The sequence below is a fragment of the Brassica napus genome, chromosome C6 (genome assembly GCF_020379485.1).
Source record: "Brassica napus cultivar Da-Ae chromosome C6, Da-Ae, whole genome shotgun sequence".
Classification (NCBI taxonomy): Eukaryota; Viridiplantae; Streptophyta; class Magnoliopsida; order Brassicales; family Brassicaceae; genus Brassica; species Brassica napus.
In genome coordinates, this window is record NC_063449.1 from 14294371 (window position 1) to 14312461 (window position 18091).

The 18091-nt window shown below is 40.5% G+C and overlaps 1 protein-coding gene and 1 long non-coding RNA gene across 3 annotated transcripts; one reads left to right on the top strand and one right to left on the bottom strand.

Annotated features, from left to right (window-relative positions):
• The first annotated feature begins 10293 nt into the window (after window positions 1-10293).
• Window positions 10294-12527, top strand: LOC106424784. 2 transcript variants are annotated; one of them, XR_001284949.3, is made up of 4 exons: window positions 10294-10544; window positions 10636-10775; window positions 11233-11800; window positions 12290-12527. It is a non-coding gene; the product is annotated as an uncharacterized LOC106424784 (long non-coding RNA). The 2 variants fall into 2 exon arrangements; XR_001284948.3 differs by having other exon boundaries at window positions 10294-10775.
• A 2228-nt stretch (window positions 12528-14755) lies between these two features.
• Window positions 14756-18043, bottom strand: BNAC06G08460D (O-fucosyltransferase 9). Its single transcript, XM_013865560.3, has 9 exons — window positions 17532-18043; window positions 17318-17455; window positions 17136-17224; window positions 16780-16977; window positions 16200-16404; window positions 15932-16099; window positions 15678-15845; window positions 15209-15399; window positions 14756-15108 (listed from the first exon to the last, which is right to left on the bottom strand). Exons 1-9 carry the CDS (start codon window positions 17898-17900, stop codon window positions 14952-14954), a joined length of 1683 nt encoding a protein of 560 aa, XP_013721014.1. The 5' UTR covers window positions 17901-18043; the 3' UTR covers window positions 14756-14951.
• Window positions 18044-18091: the final 48 nt, after the last annotated feature.

Consider the following 18091-nt stretch of genomic DNA (forward strand, 5'->3'; position numbering starts at 1 on the left):
AACATTAGGTCTTGGTACGGGTTGAAAAGCCTTAGGCCTCGATCTAACGGAACCGTTAACTTCGGGTGTAGGTTGCAAAGCCTTAAGCCTTGAGTTAGCGAGACGTGTTAATGGACGAACAGGTCTAGGTCGTGGAGTAAATTTTGTGACTCTGGCCGGATCGTCCCTAGCCTGTCATGTAGCGCTTCCAGACCATGGTGTTGGGTTGGATGGTCAGTCATGTTCTTGTTTGATTGTTGGCTGGCCGGTTGGCCTTTCATCTCCAACCCTTGGTGTGGGTCGTCCGTCGGTCATGTTCTTGCTTGATGTTGGCCAGTGGGTCGACCTATGCTTAGGACGGTTTGGGGGTGTTACAAGAACTGTCTAAGGTATTGATTCTAATTTTAAATATGTGAGTCCCTGCTATTTTCAAACCTCTTTCAGAGAGACTGCCTGTATGTTTTGCTTGAGGACAAGCAAAAGGGTAAGTCTGGGGGAGTTGATAGACCATGGATTTGACCCACTTTTACCCATGGTTTATAAGTTTTTTAACTACTAATTATTATATTATAGAGTTTATTTAGTATATTTATAGAATGAGGAGTGATTTGGAGGAAAATGATGATTTTGGAGTATTTTGGAGATATTTAGAGTAAGCACCCGAGATGACCATCGAGCACGACCATCTGTCGATATTGAAGAGGAATAATCGATCGATGTTCACATCGTGACATCGATCGATAGCGAAGCGCGGAAAAAGCCCGTTTGGTCTCATCCGACTTAGAGTCCAAGTCTTCACCAATTTACAAGATCACCCCTGACGAGTTTTAACCTAATTATATAAGGTTTGCCAACATGTTAGAGGCAAAGTGTGATTTCTTGTTATACTGATTTCACAGCAAAAGGTTTTTAGGATTTTTAGTAGCTTGGAGAGAAGATCCAAAGAGATTTGTGATTGGAACTCCATTGATATATATCTACAATATCATCCATGCAACTTATTAAGTATTTGTTGGATTATAATCCAGATTACCTGAATAAAAGCCCTAAGTCTAGCTATTTTCATCTAAGTACCAAAACCTCAATCAATCAATCGAGCAATTACTTTGCTCACAAACCTGCTATTTACATTTAAACATAAATTTAGTCTAGCTTAACCAATCTGATTAGATTTATTAGGTTCTCTAGCTCCTTGTGAATTCGATCCCTAAGTACTACAACTGAACTTCTTATTTGAGAGAGTAATTCACTCATTAGGGTAATCTGAGCGATATCAGGGACGGAAGAGTGCGAATCCGCTATCCATGAACTCAAGTCTTATCTCACCACTCCTCTCATATCCAAGACACTGCTCGGCGAGGTCATGCTGCTATATCTAGCGGTCTCGGAGCATGTTGTAAGCGCCGTCCTAGTGTGCGAGGAAGGAAGCAAGCAGCTACCAATCTACTACGTTAGTAAGGCTCTCCTGGATGCAGAGACCCGCTACAGCCATCTGGAGAAGCTGGTCTTAGCTCTGATAGTCGCTGCCCGTAAGCTGCGGCCCTATTTCCAAGCTCACCCAATCGTGGTCGTCACTTCCTTCCCCAAAAAATTGGTCCTCCACAAGCCTGAAGTCTCTGGACGCCTAGCGAAATGGGCTGTGGAACTAGGGGAATACGATGTGATTTTTCGACCAGCTACATCTATAAAGTCACAGGTCCTGGCAGACTTTGTGGCCGAATTCTCCCCTACCTTGCTCCCAGCTCTAGAGCAAGAAGTACGCCTCCGAAGCGATACAAAGGAAGAGGGAGAATGGGTCCTGCATGTTGATGGGTCCAGAAACGTCAGAGGAGCCGGGGTAGGAATAGTACTTACCTCGCCAACGGGATATACGGCCTCAAGGGCCGTGAGGTGCAACCAACAATGAGAGCGAGTACGAGTCCTTAATCGCAGGGCTAACACTCGTCCATCAAATGGGGGCAGGAAACATCTAGGTCTTCAGCGACTCCTTGCTGATAGTCAACCAGGTGCAGGGAGAATACCAAGCAAAGGATGATAGCATGATCCTATACCTGGCGGTCTCCCAGCGACTCAACAACAAATTCAAAAGCTGCAAGCTCACACACTGACGAGCATCCCCTTGCCACCTTGGAGGAACCGCAATCCAAAGATGATGCCCTGCCCAATCTAGGGTCGGCCCTCGAAACGAACAGCCTGACGAGCATCCCCTTGCCACCCTAGAGGAACTACAAGATGATGCCCTGCCCAATCTAGGGTCGGCCCTCGAAACGAACAGCCTGACGAGCATCCCCTTGCCACACTGGAGGAACCGCAATCCGAAGAGATCTCCGCTATCGAAGAGGACGAAACTTGGTTAACCCCCTAGTCCGGTACCTAGAGAATGACATTCTCCCGAAAGACCGCAAGGAGGCCAGAAAGATCAAGAAGCAAGCCGCAAGGTATTGCATCTCACAGGAGAAGCTATACCGGAGATCCTTCTCCGGCCCGTACCTGAGATGTGTCACACCTCAAGAAGCCGCTAGAATCCTTGTAGAACTACATGAATGAGATTGTGGATCCCACTCTAGCGGCAGGAGCCTGGTGCTCAGGGCTAGAAGGGCAGGCTACTATTGGCCCACGATGGCCGCATACGCCAACAAACAAGCTAGACACTGCGATCAGTGTCAGAGGAACGCTCCGGTTTCCAAACTCCCTCCGGAAAACCTCAAATCCATAAGCTCACCGTGGCCCTTCAAAAAGTGGGGCATGGATATAGTGGGGAAATTCCCTATGGCGCCGGGGCAGAAGGTCTTCCTCCTGGTAGTTACTGACTACTTCTCAAAATGGGTTGAAGTAGAAGCACTCAGCCGGATAACAAACCTTCAGATCCGCAAATTCCTGTGGACGAACGTGATCACTCGCTACGGGGTCCCAAGAGATCGTCACCGACAACGGACCCCAGTTCACAAGCCACAACGTCAAGGAGTTCTGCAAGAACTGGGGCATAAAGCTTACCTTCACCACACCCCGACACCCCTAGAGTAATAGACAAGCCGAATCCACGAACAAGACCGTGGTCAACATGCTTAAAAAGCGACTGGAGGGTTCTCACGGGAAATGGGTAGAAGAACTGCACGGAGTCCTCTGGGCCTACCGGACCACTCCCAAGACAGAGACGCAGGAAACTCCTTACTCGCTAGTCTACGGCTCTGAGGCTATAATACCCATGGAGATGCACGTGAGAACAACGGTCTCAGGGTCTACCTCTCAAGAAGAGAATGATGAACTGATGACGTTGAGCCTCGACCTACTCGACAAAAAAGAGAGAGGCCGCTCGACTAAGAAACTGGTCCTACCAGTAAGACGTCGCCAGTACCTACAACAAGAAAGTAAGAACCAGGACCTTCCAGCATGGGGATTGGGTTCTACGACGAGTAGAGAAAGCGATATAGAAACTTGCCCCAGGGTGGGAAGTACCCTATAAGGTAATCGAGGTGCAGGGAGCAGGAGCCTATAGGCTACAAGATAGCAAAGGTAAAGTACAATCCAACTGCTGGAACGCTCTACGCCTCAAAGCCTATCATTTTTAATACGGTCTCCAGACCACTATTTCTACTATCTTACTATATACTATTTAAGCGTTACGATTTCCTACTCCTATGTATGCTAAACGTCTCCGGACAAAACTTATAATAAAAATAGCTCTGACTATAAGGGTAGTAGGAAAATCATTATACTTAAAGGGGCATACGAGCTGGATCAGGTCTCCAGAGACCTCCGATCCTGGCAAACCCTTATCAAAAAGTGGCACATCCACAGTAGCACGTCTACAAAAAAACAAAATGGGTATGAGCCATAAAGCAGGAATGGGCCTGCGCAACCTGAGTATGCTCTCAAAACTACCTAAAGCCCCGGTGCAGCCTCGGACGCATCGGGGTCCCTAGAGTACCACATGTGAAAGTACATATATTAAAACGCTACGTGCTATACAGGGAACACTGGGTATACTTGCAAAAGTACTGAAATACAGGGAGCAAAAGTGCAAAATTCCGGGCGCACCTCATAACCTCTGCTTATCCAGACGTGGAAAGCAGTAAAGTCTGGCACTTGGGTCACTACACCCTTACCAGCACCCCCTAAGTCTGATAGTCACTTCCTGCAGAAGTAGAATGCAGCATACGAACTCGATAGTGGCCAGCTTCCGAGCGGCAGAATGCGAGATCCGAACAGGTACAGGTAGTAGTCTTGCCTAGAAAGGCGGAGTACGGTCCCTGCAAAACCAAACATTCCGTGTTCCCAAGGGAACTTCGGGCCCATTTACAAACTCGCGATCTAAAGAGGAAACATGCGATCCCCCATACGATCATGGGTTCTATGTATAAAAATCTAAGGAAGAACCTCCGGGTTCCTGTATGGTCTCAGGGTTCCAAATATGATCTCAAAATCTAAGGAAAAACCTTCGGGTTCCAATGTAGCCTCTGGGTTCCAAGCATGATCCCATGATCTAAAAAGTAGCCTCTGGGTTCCAGAAAAAATCCCATGATCTAGAACCTCCGGGTTCCAACACGATCTCGGGATCCAAAACGAAAACCTCAGGGTTCCCATACAACCTCAGGGTCCCGATATGATCTCTGGATCTAAGGGAAACCCCCTAGGTCCCCTAGGTTCTCACATGACCTCAGGGTCCAATTACGATTTCAAGAACCTCTGGGTTCCCATATGGCCTCCGGGATCCAAATCTGATCTCAGGATCTATGGAAGAATCTTCGGGTTCCCACATAGCCACCGCGCTCCAGTCATGATCCCAGGATCTAAAGAAGAACCTTCGGGTTCCAAATATGATCTCATGATCTAAAGGAGAACCTTTGGGTTCCCCTACGACCTTTGGGTTCCCCTACGATCTCCAGGTCCCCAAACGTGATCTCAGGATCCAGAAGAACCTCCGGGTTCCCAAATGACCTCTGGGCCCTTACGTAATCTCCATGTCTGGGGCAACCCCAACATCCAAAGATGACCTCCGGATCCTCATGACATTTTCTAAGGCAAGAACCAAGTTCTATCCACTCCCAGGATCCTGTTACCTAACCTACGAAGAGGACAAGGAGCGATCATATCCTACGAGTCTCACCTCAACCAAGAGACAGGCAGGGAGGGTCCTTTTAAAGATTTGAGTTACTACCGTCAGAGCATGCAAAGCAATTCAACAGGAAAGGGTGCATAAAAGAAAATTACGAAGAGCCATTATTCCAAAAATCAAAAGGGGCTACAAAGACCCTTATTCGAGCAAAGGGATTCAACAAAATCCAGAGTTTCAAAAACAAAAAACAAGGAAAAATCATTTAGAAAGAAGGCTCCTCCAAAAATCGCGACCCCACAACAGACTTTGGGGTGGCTACTCGGGAAAAACTCCCCGACTGCTGGCCGATCCCTCCGGACAGGAATAGATGTCTGCGATACTCTTATTCAGGATTCCAGTGATCTAGCCGGTTCTACAGCCATTCCTTCATGAGCTCCCATCTGGCTAATTCCCTCACCTGCTGAACCAACAGATCCTGACCAGCCATCATGTCCTGCACCTGACTACGGAGAAAGAACACCTCGCCAATCAATCTCCGGTGAGTATCTACCAGTGGATCATGATTAGACGCAGCCTCAGAAAAAGTTGATGAGGTGGAAGATAAACCATTAACCGAAGAAGCAACCCTCGCCAATCTTGGCGGAGGGGTATAAAAAGGATGCATTTTCCGTTTTTAGCCTTCTGGTGCTCCTCATAGATGGATGACACCGAGAGTCTCACCACATTCCCTGGGAGAAAGCAACACAAGAAATAAGAAGACGGAATCCTATTAGGAGAAAACTAAAAAGGGAAGGCTTACCCCAAATACGGCTATGACGCAAGGCCTCCCTGCTCACCAGAAAATTCACCCATCGAAATCGTCGGGGAACCCCCAGTATAAGCTTCGCTATTGCTTCTCCAGCGAAGGATACCGGGCGAGACACTTCTGATAGCAAAAAACCAAGCATCAATGAATACGTGGTCCTGAAAGAACGATAAACTCAAGGTTCCAATAAAGGAGAAAAAACTTACCGACGGTGCGCCAGGACGTAGGATTGCCGAATGGCTCCTGGATCTTCAGGAATATATTCCGGTTGTTCCAACCATCCCCGAAGGGATAATTACCCCTTATACCCCTTCAAGGTTCCTCAGCTAAAGGAGTACCGTCGCGGGATCAGAGGTGATATAACCATGCTTTGTTCACTAGAGGGGAAAAATAGTAGGATTATAGAATCTCATGCACTCCGACGGAGAATCCATGAAGTTCCCCGAGTACTTGGATAGCCATCAAAGTCCACCAGGCCAGGGGAGTAAGTTGAGAGGGACAGAATCCGAAGAAAGAGGATACTTGAGCTATAAGGGAAGGGATACTGCCCTTGAAGCCCGCCTCCAGATATGCCTCGTAGATCACCACCTCACTCGCTCCTCCGTCGGGAGTGCGCTCGAACTCAGAAGGACTCCTCATCCCCACTGAAGGATGAATCGCATACTTCCTCCGGATGTTAGCAAGATCTCCCTCCCGGATTTTGGAACGGGGATCGTCGTCAAAGAAACAGAAGCGGCGCTGTCTCAGGGGCGCCATTGGGACCGCTTCACTATCAGCCTCTGGAACATCTCCCCAAGAAGGAATGGGAGAGGAGAAAGGATCAATGAAAAGACGATGTGGCCTTGAACGGCCACCCACGAGTGAGGACGGAAACGCGAGTAGTTCAGGATTCATTTCTCATATCCAAAATTCAGCACTTAAGATAGATTGAGGCTTATTAGGAGGTATCGCGAGCCCTTATATACACCGGGATCATCCTTCCTCACAGAGCCGGAAAAGGAAATGTTCCGATAAAGGGATCCTTCCATATTTCCAAATATCTCAGAGAATCCTCGGCATAGACGACCATCGTAAAAAGGAAACTCGGTCCTCGGAAGAAAAAGGGAAGATCCTCCCTGAAAAGGAAAAATTCCGCAAAAAATGGACATGTGCCTCCTAAAGAATCTTCGACTTAAATGTCCTTCGAAGCACTCAGAACCCTTCAGACCTGCCTCTACACATCATGCTCAAATGCTCAGGCCTCTTCTTCGGAAATCATCAGAGCTCCAGGCTCCGTCATCTCCAACGCACCGCTAAAATCCCCGAGCTTTGCCACCTTCGACTAGAATCAACGGTTCAAGAAGATACCGCCAGGTCCCGGCCTACTACAAGGGAGCCAGTCCTCCACCGGGTTCAGAGTACGGCTCCGACCTAAGAGTAACCCGGGACAGCAGGATTACTGGAGCGATGTCCTGCCCAGGGGAAGCCTGCTGAGAATGAGCAACTCCGGTTGACTTGAGTGCACAGGTTATTCCTCAAGTTCGATGACAAAATCGAGAAATAAGGAGCAAACTGTTGGGAAAAAATACTCAGGTATTGAATTCCTCCAAACCTCAGGCAGGACACCGGCCTCCGGGTCCGCGCTAGGAGACGCCCCGGATCCCCACAACGAAGCACTCCGGGTCCGGTCTTAGGGACCACCCCCTTCTCCAAGAAAAGGAAAACTTATGATATGGAGAACCTTCCATATTTCCGAATATGGAAGAGTTTAACCTACTCAAACCGACTCAGGCCGACCTCAAGACGACTATATAAGGAGAGCCTAAACCCTAGAACAAATGATCGACACTTCAAGACTTAGAGATTATATCTAGACGGCTAGAACTAGGGTTCATACTCAATTCATTGTAGTTCCGGCTTGTTACTCAATAAAACATCTCTTCAAGTCTTATTCTCTTCAAATTAATACAAAACACCAGGCTTGTCCATCGTTCCGTATTACTCACAAAGATCCTACATAAAAATCTCCTAACAGTTGCGGTATCTCTCTTCTTCACAACAAAGTTCTTCTTGTTTATGCAAATATATACTAATGATGAAAATTAAATTATATATATATATATATATATCATCACTTATCATTGCTTAATTATGTAAATATATTTTATTTAATCAAAAGTGTAATGATAAACTGAGTGGAATTTACTAATTTGCAAACATAAGAATCAAAAACTATTTGAAATCAAATTTGTGGATAAAACAAACATATGTATGTCATCTTTTTATATCAAAATATGCAAGTTTCACCATGTTTTTCTTGTGTATGTGATTACAATTGCACTATTTTTTATATTATTTTCATGTCCATATCAAGAAAATGAACTCTGGGGCAAGAAACCTACCGACCATCACTGGAAAACCAATAGTCAAGTGTTGCCACAATTAAACTAGTAATAATATTACTGTAGTTAAACCAGTTGTACCAGTTAAACTATTATTGTTGTAGTCCAAATATCAAACATTAATGCTTATGCATTCTTTTCAAACTCGTGATGGCTTATGTGTTATCTTTTGGAGTATACTCTTCCAGATCTTAAATTGCAATCTTTTTTTGGTTCGACAGTCGTTTTCTTCGTCTTCAGGAGCAAAAGCTTGAAGATGATTTTTTCCCGTATATATTACAACTGGTACAACTAGTACAAATGGTAAAATAAATTATATTAATTGGTTATACAACATCCCTTTCTATAACATCATTCATACGCTGAAAAAAATATTAAATATAATTATATTAATTGTAAAGTTGTTGTAATTATGCATGTTCTAGTTGTTCTTTTTTTTGTTTGGTTAATTATGCTATTACAAATTATGAGAAACATTACATAGACGATATTACAGCCGACAATTCTACCTGCCTTTTGAGGATTCACGTCTGACTGCATCACCCTGAGTAGCCCTATGAGATCCATTCCTGACGGTATTCCTTGCGCCATGCTGAAGATCTCTTGTAAGCATTTTCTATAATTTTTTGCATAATTCGCCTTCTCCGGGAATTGAAACCCAGACCTCTTCCTGTAGAAATTGCGTTGTATGGGGTTCGAACCCTAGACCTGGGTGTAGAAGTCTTTAAACCTTGACCACTAGGCCATGGTGCTTCCACGTTCTAGTTGTTCTAGATTAGACTAATATGTATTATTGGTTCAACATCATCATTCATACGCTGAAAACAAAAACTAAATATCACCATATAAGTTGCAAAGTACTAGTAATTCGAGTTATAGTTGTACCAGTCATATTGGTTATACTCAATTTAGTTGTACAAGTTATACTTGTTCTAGATGTACTAATTGTACTAGTAATACTCTGTGTTCTTAGTTTTTATGAATCTCGTAAGTATATGATGAGATCTGGTTTCAAATAAGACATAATGGATTAAAGAAGACTATGGGTTGATCGATTTGGGATAATAAAAACAAATTGATAAGTGATTGAAGAAAAATTTGACTTTGCTTTAAAATTGAAGAAGTATCAATGGAGAGGAAAAGAGAAAATACAAAATTAGGGTTTAAATTTGGGTCGGATTTGGGTTTTGGTTCTGGGTAGGATATGAATGACATGGATTTGTAAATATATTTAAGTCTAGGTTTTTTGGTCATTTCCTCTAGTTTTCGAATTAAATTTAAATGCAAAATGGAAAAGAAAAAGACGGGGTCCACGGAATAATCTGAACCCTTTTGGTACATATGAGTATTTGATCCATTTTTATGATATCTAAACCTGAGTGCAAACCGTAAAGATTCAATTAAAACCTAATATGAAATAAAGAACTCGCAGTGCTGCCATGTGTTTCCGGCAAGGCGTATCGTATTCTTTGCAGTTTGGGCTACCTCCTACCCCACTCCGAAGCGTCCCTTTCACAGACCATCGTGTCTGATCCAATTATAAGGGTGAGAGAAAGATCAATGACGGTCAAAGACTCTAAGATTTATCCTCCATTTAATGAATGTGTGAACAGAAGTGGAGAGGGAGATATACAGACTTGTATTCAACGGATGACAATGAGAGATAGAAAGCTGAACAGACGGATTGGTTTCAACGAAATTGAAAGAGCTCGACTCATTTGCAAAGAAGAAGATTTAGGTATACTGCTGATGTGGCAAAATTTAAAGAGTTGATTGGTTAATTTTTTTTATGCCTACATCAACGGGTTGAATGTTGAGGATTTAGAACTTTTAGTATTGTAAGATTTTTAAAAATTAATCTAGACATTTTAATAGCTAAGGCATACCGTGACCGTGAGGTTGATTAAAAAGAAAACACCCTATAGAAACATCTATCTATATATATATATATAAATATGTTGGTGACCCTGTGATGCCACGTGGAAACTACTTCAATATATGAGTGACGCGTGTCCCGATCTCTGTCTCAAGACGGGCTGAGATTTGTTTTATACGGTCTCTGTTGTTTGGGCTTCGGTTATCATTAAAGTAAAATGCCCGTTCTCTGGTGAGAGAGGAACCCTAGATCGCGCTCTCGGGAGGTTGTGGCCTCCGCACTGGCTTGACGTTTAGTCCAAGCACAAACATATATTCTCTTGGAAAAAACATAATCGTTGTACCATTAGTCCAAGCACAAACAGCGAAGTTCTTCTCTCCTCTGCGTGCGACGGCGACTTCCTAACCTTTGCGCTTCATCTCGTTAGCTGAAACTGTCCGAGTGATGGTATGCAATCAATTCATTCACTTTCTCCTCATCAATGAAGATTTCTCGCCTCCCCCATTAACTGAAGCTACTGTATATATATGGCGTCAAGGTTCTCAAGAGAAGTTACGTAGCTTTTTCAAACAGAGAAATTCATCTCAAGGGAAACAGAGGAGTCGGAGAGCATCACCGGCGCCGTCTTCTCCCACATACGGTGGCAAAATCCAGATCTTTGATTGCCTAAAATCCCAGGTATGACCATCCAATCGTTACCTTGAGAGAACAATGTTTTCTTATATGTTTCCCAGTATACAAAAATTTGTATTTGGCAAAATAGATGGATTAGAGACATAGGATTTTAACAGAATAGAGTTAGAGTTTCTGTTTTTGATGGGATTCAATAGAAAGAAGATTACAAGCTGAGTCTTGCAGTTTTCAGTCGTATGTATAGATACTTGCATTTCACCTTTGGAAACCTTTGGAGCTGTTCTCATCACAATGAGTTCTATAAAGTTCCGTACTTTACCTAAACCACTTCGCAAATATTAACATTCTATATTGTGCAATACTTTTACCTATAAGAGCAATTTTTCTTGCATGTGTACCGAGTTAGAGATTATACTCTTGGATTTATTTGATTTCATTCAAGGCTTTTGTTTCTACATTGACTAGACCCTTATATCTCTTTTTTTTTTTTTGTGTCCGACAGGGTGAACCAAGTTTCTACCTGTTTGGATTCATTATGTATTGCAACCATAGCTGCGAGAGTGCTAAAGTAAGTTCTTCAAGGAATTTTTCTAATTTTTACAGTCCACCTTGGTCCAAGATTCTACTTGGGCTCATTGGCTCAAAACTTTGAAGCACCTGCTGAAGGAAGGTGCCATCTGTAACTAAACGTATTCAACTTCACACGAAGTAACGACCACTTCAGTTCATTGACTCACCAGTTTCCCTTCGCTTCAGTCCCATGGCGGTGGTGTTAAGAACACCGTGGAACTTTCCAGAAGGACAACGGATCTGAAGGGCGACAGAACTTTAACAGTGGCGTTTGGGAGAAGGCTACTCACAAGGAGGTGTACGGTTCCGACATATGCCTTGAGGCTGAAGGTCGTTTGAAGACAGAAGTGAGACGCCTCACCAACATTTCTCAGGCGGATGATTGTCAACGACTTGGATATGGATGTTTTGGCTAAGGCGAGACTGGAAGGCTTTGAAGCTTGACAAATGCTCAGGTTTCTCTCTACCGATGGACTTTCAGCATCGTTTAAACACTGCAGGTACTGATTTACATCTTTGTAGCTTTAAGATATGATCTTAAAGTTTAACACTAACTTTTTCAACTCTCTTTATATTCATAAGAACATTTCTACTTGCCTACTCTGACTAGCACAAGATTGCTGCATTTTGGGTCTTTGCTTTAAATTCATTGCAAAAAGAACCATATCTTAAAAACTGTTTCTTTGAAGATCACATGTGTCTTTAGCTCAATTGGGTAAGTAGAAACTTTGGTGGTTTATTTGTTGAACCTTAATGGCTTTGTCGTTGTTATGCCTTCAACCTAAGCAAATTATCAATTGGGAAATTAGAAACCTTGGTGCGGACTGTATTTGGTTAATTAGGAAACGTTGATATATGCCATCTCTAAAAGAATATCTTTGGTAATACATTTGTCACGCCTGCAATTCTGATTTGTGTTCAGCTCAAATGGTAAAGAGTAGCTTTGGTGATATATTATTTGAACCTTATTTTATTCAAAATATGCGCAGTTGAAGACCATACAAAAAGGAAGAAGACTTTGTTGAGTAAGGATCTCGGAAAAGTTGGGTTAAATCAATTTTTTCTAAGGAACTTGAACCCTTTATTTTTAAAGTGTTTGATATTAGAGATGAGCAATATTTTTGATTTTGCGGACATGAGTTAGGTGGAATAGGGTAACATTTTTTTTGACATGGATGAGACCAACAATTAGTTATTCAACTCACTAGCACATCATTTCTTCTGGCACTATTTAATCTGCCACAGCCCACAGGTCTTGGTTCATATCAATATATTGTCCAACTGTGTGATATGATAATATAATTCACAATCCAGGTCTTCTTCTACGTACCATATGCTTCTGACACTATTTAACATGTTTGATGAACAAAATTTTGTCAGTCCATTTGCTATCGTCACGTATCTGATATCTATGTATCAAAATATATACTAATAAAAGGGACCTTCTGAGGTTCTATAGAGGGTCCACATCAGCGAAAAAAATCTTCTTCCGAAAGATGACACGTTGCATTGTTATTAAAAAATTAATCAGCGAAAAAAATCTTTTTCCGAAAGATGACATGTGGCATTGTTATTAAAAAATTAAAAAAAAATAAAAGTTAAATAAATATATAATATAAGGAAAAATTAATATTAAGTAAAAATACAATATAAGAAAAAGAAATACTACATTAAACAATAATATGTAAATATACAATATAAGAAAAAATAAATAATAAGTACATATACAATATAAGAAATAGAAATATTACATTAAACATCTATCTGAAAAATATTTGGTAATATAAATAATAACTAAATACACAATATAAGAAATAGAAATATTATATTAAACATTTATCGTAATATCAGAATAATCAATTATAAAATAAAATAAAAATAAATAATAAGTAAAAATAGTATATAAGAAATAAAAATATTACATTAAATATTTATCGCAATATTATCATTGATATAAAAGCAAAAAATTTAGAGAATAAATAAATATATACAAAATAAGAAAAGATAAACAGTAAGTAAATATCTATATATATAAAAATATGTTTGCCTCTCTCCTAAGCTATCCACGTGGAAAGTCACTCTCTGACAGGCCGACACGTGTCTCCGAGTTTTATTTCTTTGGTTGGGCTTGAGTTTAACTTTGGGCTTATACTATGAACAATTGACAGGGATTTTTACTCTTTAATATTATTGAATGTGTTAATTATTTCTTAATACATAGTAGATAAAAAAACACATACATTACGATATGGACGTTATATTATCATCAAAGCAATCTTTACCCGATGTACCCCATCCTGTGATAATTTATAAAGTAGCAACGAATCTATGAGTTCAGCAAATTTGCAATTACCTACGTCAGAATTTTAAGTATATGAACAGTCAACAGTAGTGTGTTGAATATTATATTCATATGATTTAAAAGCCTTTACAAATTTTTATTTTTAAACATACACTAAAAACTTTATGAAAGTAAATATCCATTCAGGTTCTCAACCATTTCAAATACCACCAATGCCAAAAAAAATTAATCAAGTGCACGAAAACTATAATATATTTAAAACTACAATAAATACATTAGTTAATGAAAAATCCTTTTTAAAAAATATTATGGATGCATACATAAATATTAAGAGAAATGTATAAAAGGAAATAAAAGTAACAATAGCTTGAAGAACAAAATGTATAAGACTGAGAATATTTATGATACACAGTCTAAGATATATTCAACTTATTGTCCTAATCAAAGTGGAATAAATATTGAATAATATTTTTTTTAAAAATTATATACACATAGAAATATTTTTAGTGGCAGAGTACATTTATAATTTCCAATATTTGGCCAAATAAAGAAAAAGGAAACCTGTAAGTATATAACCATGAAAAGAAAACTACTTTAAATAACTTAATCAAAACAACAACCAAACCACGTACAACTAAACCCGATGAATGTTCCAACCTCAAAAGAAAGATGGTATAAGAGTAAAAATCTCAAGACATGACATATAGTTTTGTACTAACAGCTTACCAACCAATTTAATTTACATAGTTCATTCAACGGTAATCAAACAAGCAAATATCCCTAATCAAAGCAAATATTGGTATCTTCATAGTCTATTTAGTACTCAAATACATTAACATGTACAATATTTAACTAATATATATATTTTTATATGATACAAATTTATATTAAACATTCATTCTAACTATTTAAATTGTTTTTTTTAATTTTCAGCCGACCCTAGTTATAAATAAATAAAAGACCGTGTTGAATTGGATCAATAAGGAAATGAAACAAACACTTGGGCAGATCGTCAAACTCTAGTATATTTCTTATTTTCTATACAAACGAAGAAGATGAGAGAAACATACGTACATTAGAATGAAACCATTGTCGTCGTCCATTAAATAGATTATCAAATACTGAACAAAATGTGAAAAAACACTACAACAAAAGGGACAAGCGCCATTAACGTTGAAAGAATGTTATATACACAAAATTCAATATCAAGAGTCCTCGAACTTGGGAGGAAACTAGATGGTTATACAGGAAAGGAAACATGATACAACACATATAAGTTACATGTATAGTTGGAGTCATAAACAATTATCGTACTTTGCATTACTGACATTGAACCGCAAGAATCGGGTTTAAGCTGGATCGGTTTCAGGTTTGGGGTCAGGTTCTTTGCACATACAATCAGGCATGGGGAACGTGTAAAGAGACGCAGCGGGTTTTCTTAATTCGACTCCCTTTGCATCATTGTGCCTAAGCATATCTTGCAATTGTTTCTTGAAGTAGTCCCATCTACACCAAAAAATAAAACATCCAAAAGGAAGAAAATTGCTTTAAAAATCGAGGAATCTATGAGTTAGAGGTGTGCCAAGTAGGTTAGGAAATCAGATACCTAATGCTCGGTTTATCCAAGAGCTGGACTAGTTTCCGCTTATCTGGTTTGATTGTCTCAGCGTGGCCTTTGTAAAGGTAGCGACGGTGACCTATCAAGAAATGAGGGAAGTTTCCACCTTGTGTGGATACAAACACTTCACTGTGGAGGCATACTGTGTAGTCAAGAGCAGCCAATCTGGATGAGTGACCCTACAGTTTCACAAAAAAAAAAACAGCAATTTGTTTTTATATATTAAGACAACAATTAAAAATCTTTCAATTTTGAAGGTGCATGTTATGGGAGAGCCCACAGGCTTTAATTGTACGTTGCAATTGATACGGACCTAACGCTCCTAACTTAATCATTCTAATTCCCACCACCCCATGGAAATAAAATTCCAAATTCCCATCAATATGTTCCATTAGCAATTGCATAGTTGAACGGACCCTACAGTTTCAAAATCAAGGCAATTTTAATATTTGATTACCTTAAACGGAGCAAGTTCTTCTTGGGTAGCTAGAGTATCCTTGGTTTGGAGAAGAGGAAACATCTGCCTAAGAGGAGCCATATACTTGTCAGCTTTGTAAATGTTTCCCGCAGCTACGTAAACCAATGTGTTATTGTTAAAACCCATTCCCCTAAGCATCATTCCCACCTACAGAGCGATGTTACAAAAATCAGTTTCACAAGATTAACTGGTTTAAAGATTTTAAGGGAAGCGAGGCAGTTTTTCAGTGATACCTCTAGTGGAGTTAAAGGGCATTTCCCATCTATGCGGTTTGCACCCGGCCTAATCACTCTGCCTCTCCGCCTGAACTTTCCTTTCCACCCTCTTTCTCGGGCCATATCCATTTCTAGCTTCTCCTCCTCTCCAAAGTCATATTCGCAACACGAGAAGGCGACCATGTCCTTTTATAAGAGGAGAAAATAAAGATATTATTAAAGAAGGGGGAAGCAGGAATTAAGAAATGCAGAAATGAAAAAATTGGCAGGAAGGTATGTAATAAACCATTTCAAAGCGGAGATGAACAGAAACATAGTTTCCGCCGCTCTGAACACTCTTGGTAACCATCCTATTGACCATTTGCTCTGCAAGCAGCCGAATGGGATCTGCAAATCTCAATGCTTCGAAGTTTGCTAAGCATCTAAGTCCTTGAATGTGTGCGGGAACTGCATGAGCTAACCTATTAGAGAATGGTGCAACACGAACAGCCCTAACCAAGTAGAGTGTGTTTAGGTAAGCAACTTATACAAAACATATAAGAAGGGTTCTCAATAATCAAAATCACATCGAGTTTTGACAAGAACAGAGCCTGTGATATTTTTATATACTATCCCTCACACACCCATACAGCCTTAGAACAAGCTTATCAAAAGAGAATGCTAGTACCCTACCTTAAGCTATCATTCCATTTCGTTTTTGCATGTGAGCTATCTCGTATTCAATTACATAAGACGTTATCAAACACTCTGGGAAGTTGTACAGGAACAACAGAAAAAACCAAGCATACAAAGAAGCAACAATTCCTAATAAAACTACTGAGACGATAAAAAGAAAATAAAAAAATAACAGTCAGTGAATGGCATACCCCAAACGCAATAGTTGTGGGAGCACCTTATGGAGATAGTATGCGGGACTCGACCAAGCTTTTAGTCTCAAATTAACAATACTGCTTATATTGTAGTTGTACCGCTCAAGTACATCTTTAGGGAGCTCTTTCACTACTTTCACGTTCTTACTAAGCGCATATATGAAGAAGTCTTCATCAAATATATCACCAAATTTGCTGTAACCAACACAAAGGAGTAGAAAGAAAAAAAAAAGAGCAAATACGTTAGCAAATCATGCTGCAAAACGAAGAAAATTTGGTCTAAAGATTACATTTTGACCTTGTCAATATCTAAAGCAAGGAATTTTATATGATTTAATTAAACAAATAATAACCTGGAATCACGCCATACACTGTTTAAGTGAAAAATGGGAATGACAAGAGTAGCATTCAGCAGTCCAGCCACAGCAACTGCATCACATATCTGCACCGTCCAAGAGTTCTCTAATCAACAAACACAATATACAACTAAAACGAAAGTGAATTTGAATGTAGCAATTGAGAGCGTAAAACATACTGACAAGCGTTGTTGATTCAAGCCCCCATTTGCTTCGATTATGAAGAAACCATTAGAACTTGATCCTGGAGCAGAAACGTTAGTGCTTATGCAAGGTTTCCACATGCCTTTAACTCTTGGCTTCCATGCTTCCATCAGCTGCATTCATCAGCAACACTCTATTAAGCAACAAGAGAAACCCAGATCTACAATCAAATTCAATATGACATTTTACCGCATTGGGACTCCTTCGATTAGCATCAGCTTCCATCATCGGCCAGAGACGCTTAAAAACCTTTGGACTCCGGTAAACCGAACCCGGCGGAGCTCGTCTGTACACAATATCGACGCCGTGACCTAGATCGAGGATAGTGAAGCCAAAGGAGCCCATGAAAAGTAACATTCCGGCGATGTAGAGAAGAGGCGCCAATAGTAAGACACCTTTCCGCCTAAAAACAACTGAGAAGAGTAAGAAGACGAGTCTCTCTCCAATTCCTTGGTTGGAGGTTTTTCCCCTCAGGTGACGGATCCGAGGCGAAGAAGGCGGTGAAGCAAGGGATCTAGCGTTTCCGTTGCCGTTGCCAAGGCGGCTGAGGCCGTGCATGATATGGAATGGAGGTAAACCCTAGAAACGGAGATTAAAGAAGAAGATCTCAGGCAGCTGTAGCATTGGTGCGTGGTTAGCTTCCCTGCCAATTGATGACAAATTCAAGTAAACTAAAATGCAAGAAAATAAAACAAAAATACAATAGGAAGGTAGCTATGACAAAGAATAACTCTATTATAGAGTTGGAT

Coding starts and splice junctions, on each gene's coding strand:
- BNAC06G08460D (XM_013865560.3), bottom strand. CDS start 17,900: ATGCACGGCCTCAGCCGCCTTGGCAACGGCAACGGAAACGCTAGATCC. Junction 16,405..16,779: donor CCACAACTATTGCGTTTGGG/GTATGCCATTCA, acceptor CTACTTGGTTAG/GGCTGTTCGTGTTGCACCAT. Junction 15,109..15,208: donor TTGGATAAACCGAGCATTAG/GTATCTGATTTC, acceptor TTTTTGGTGTAG/ATGGGACTACTTCAAGAAAC.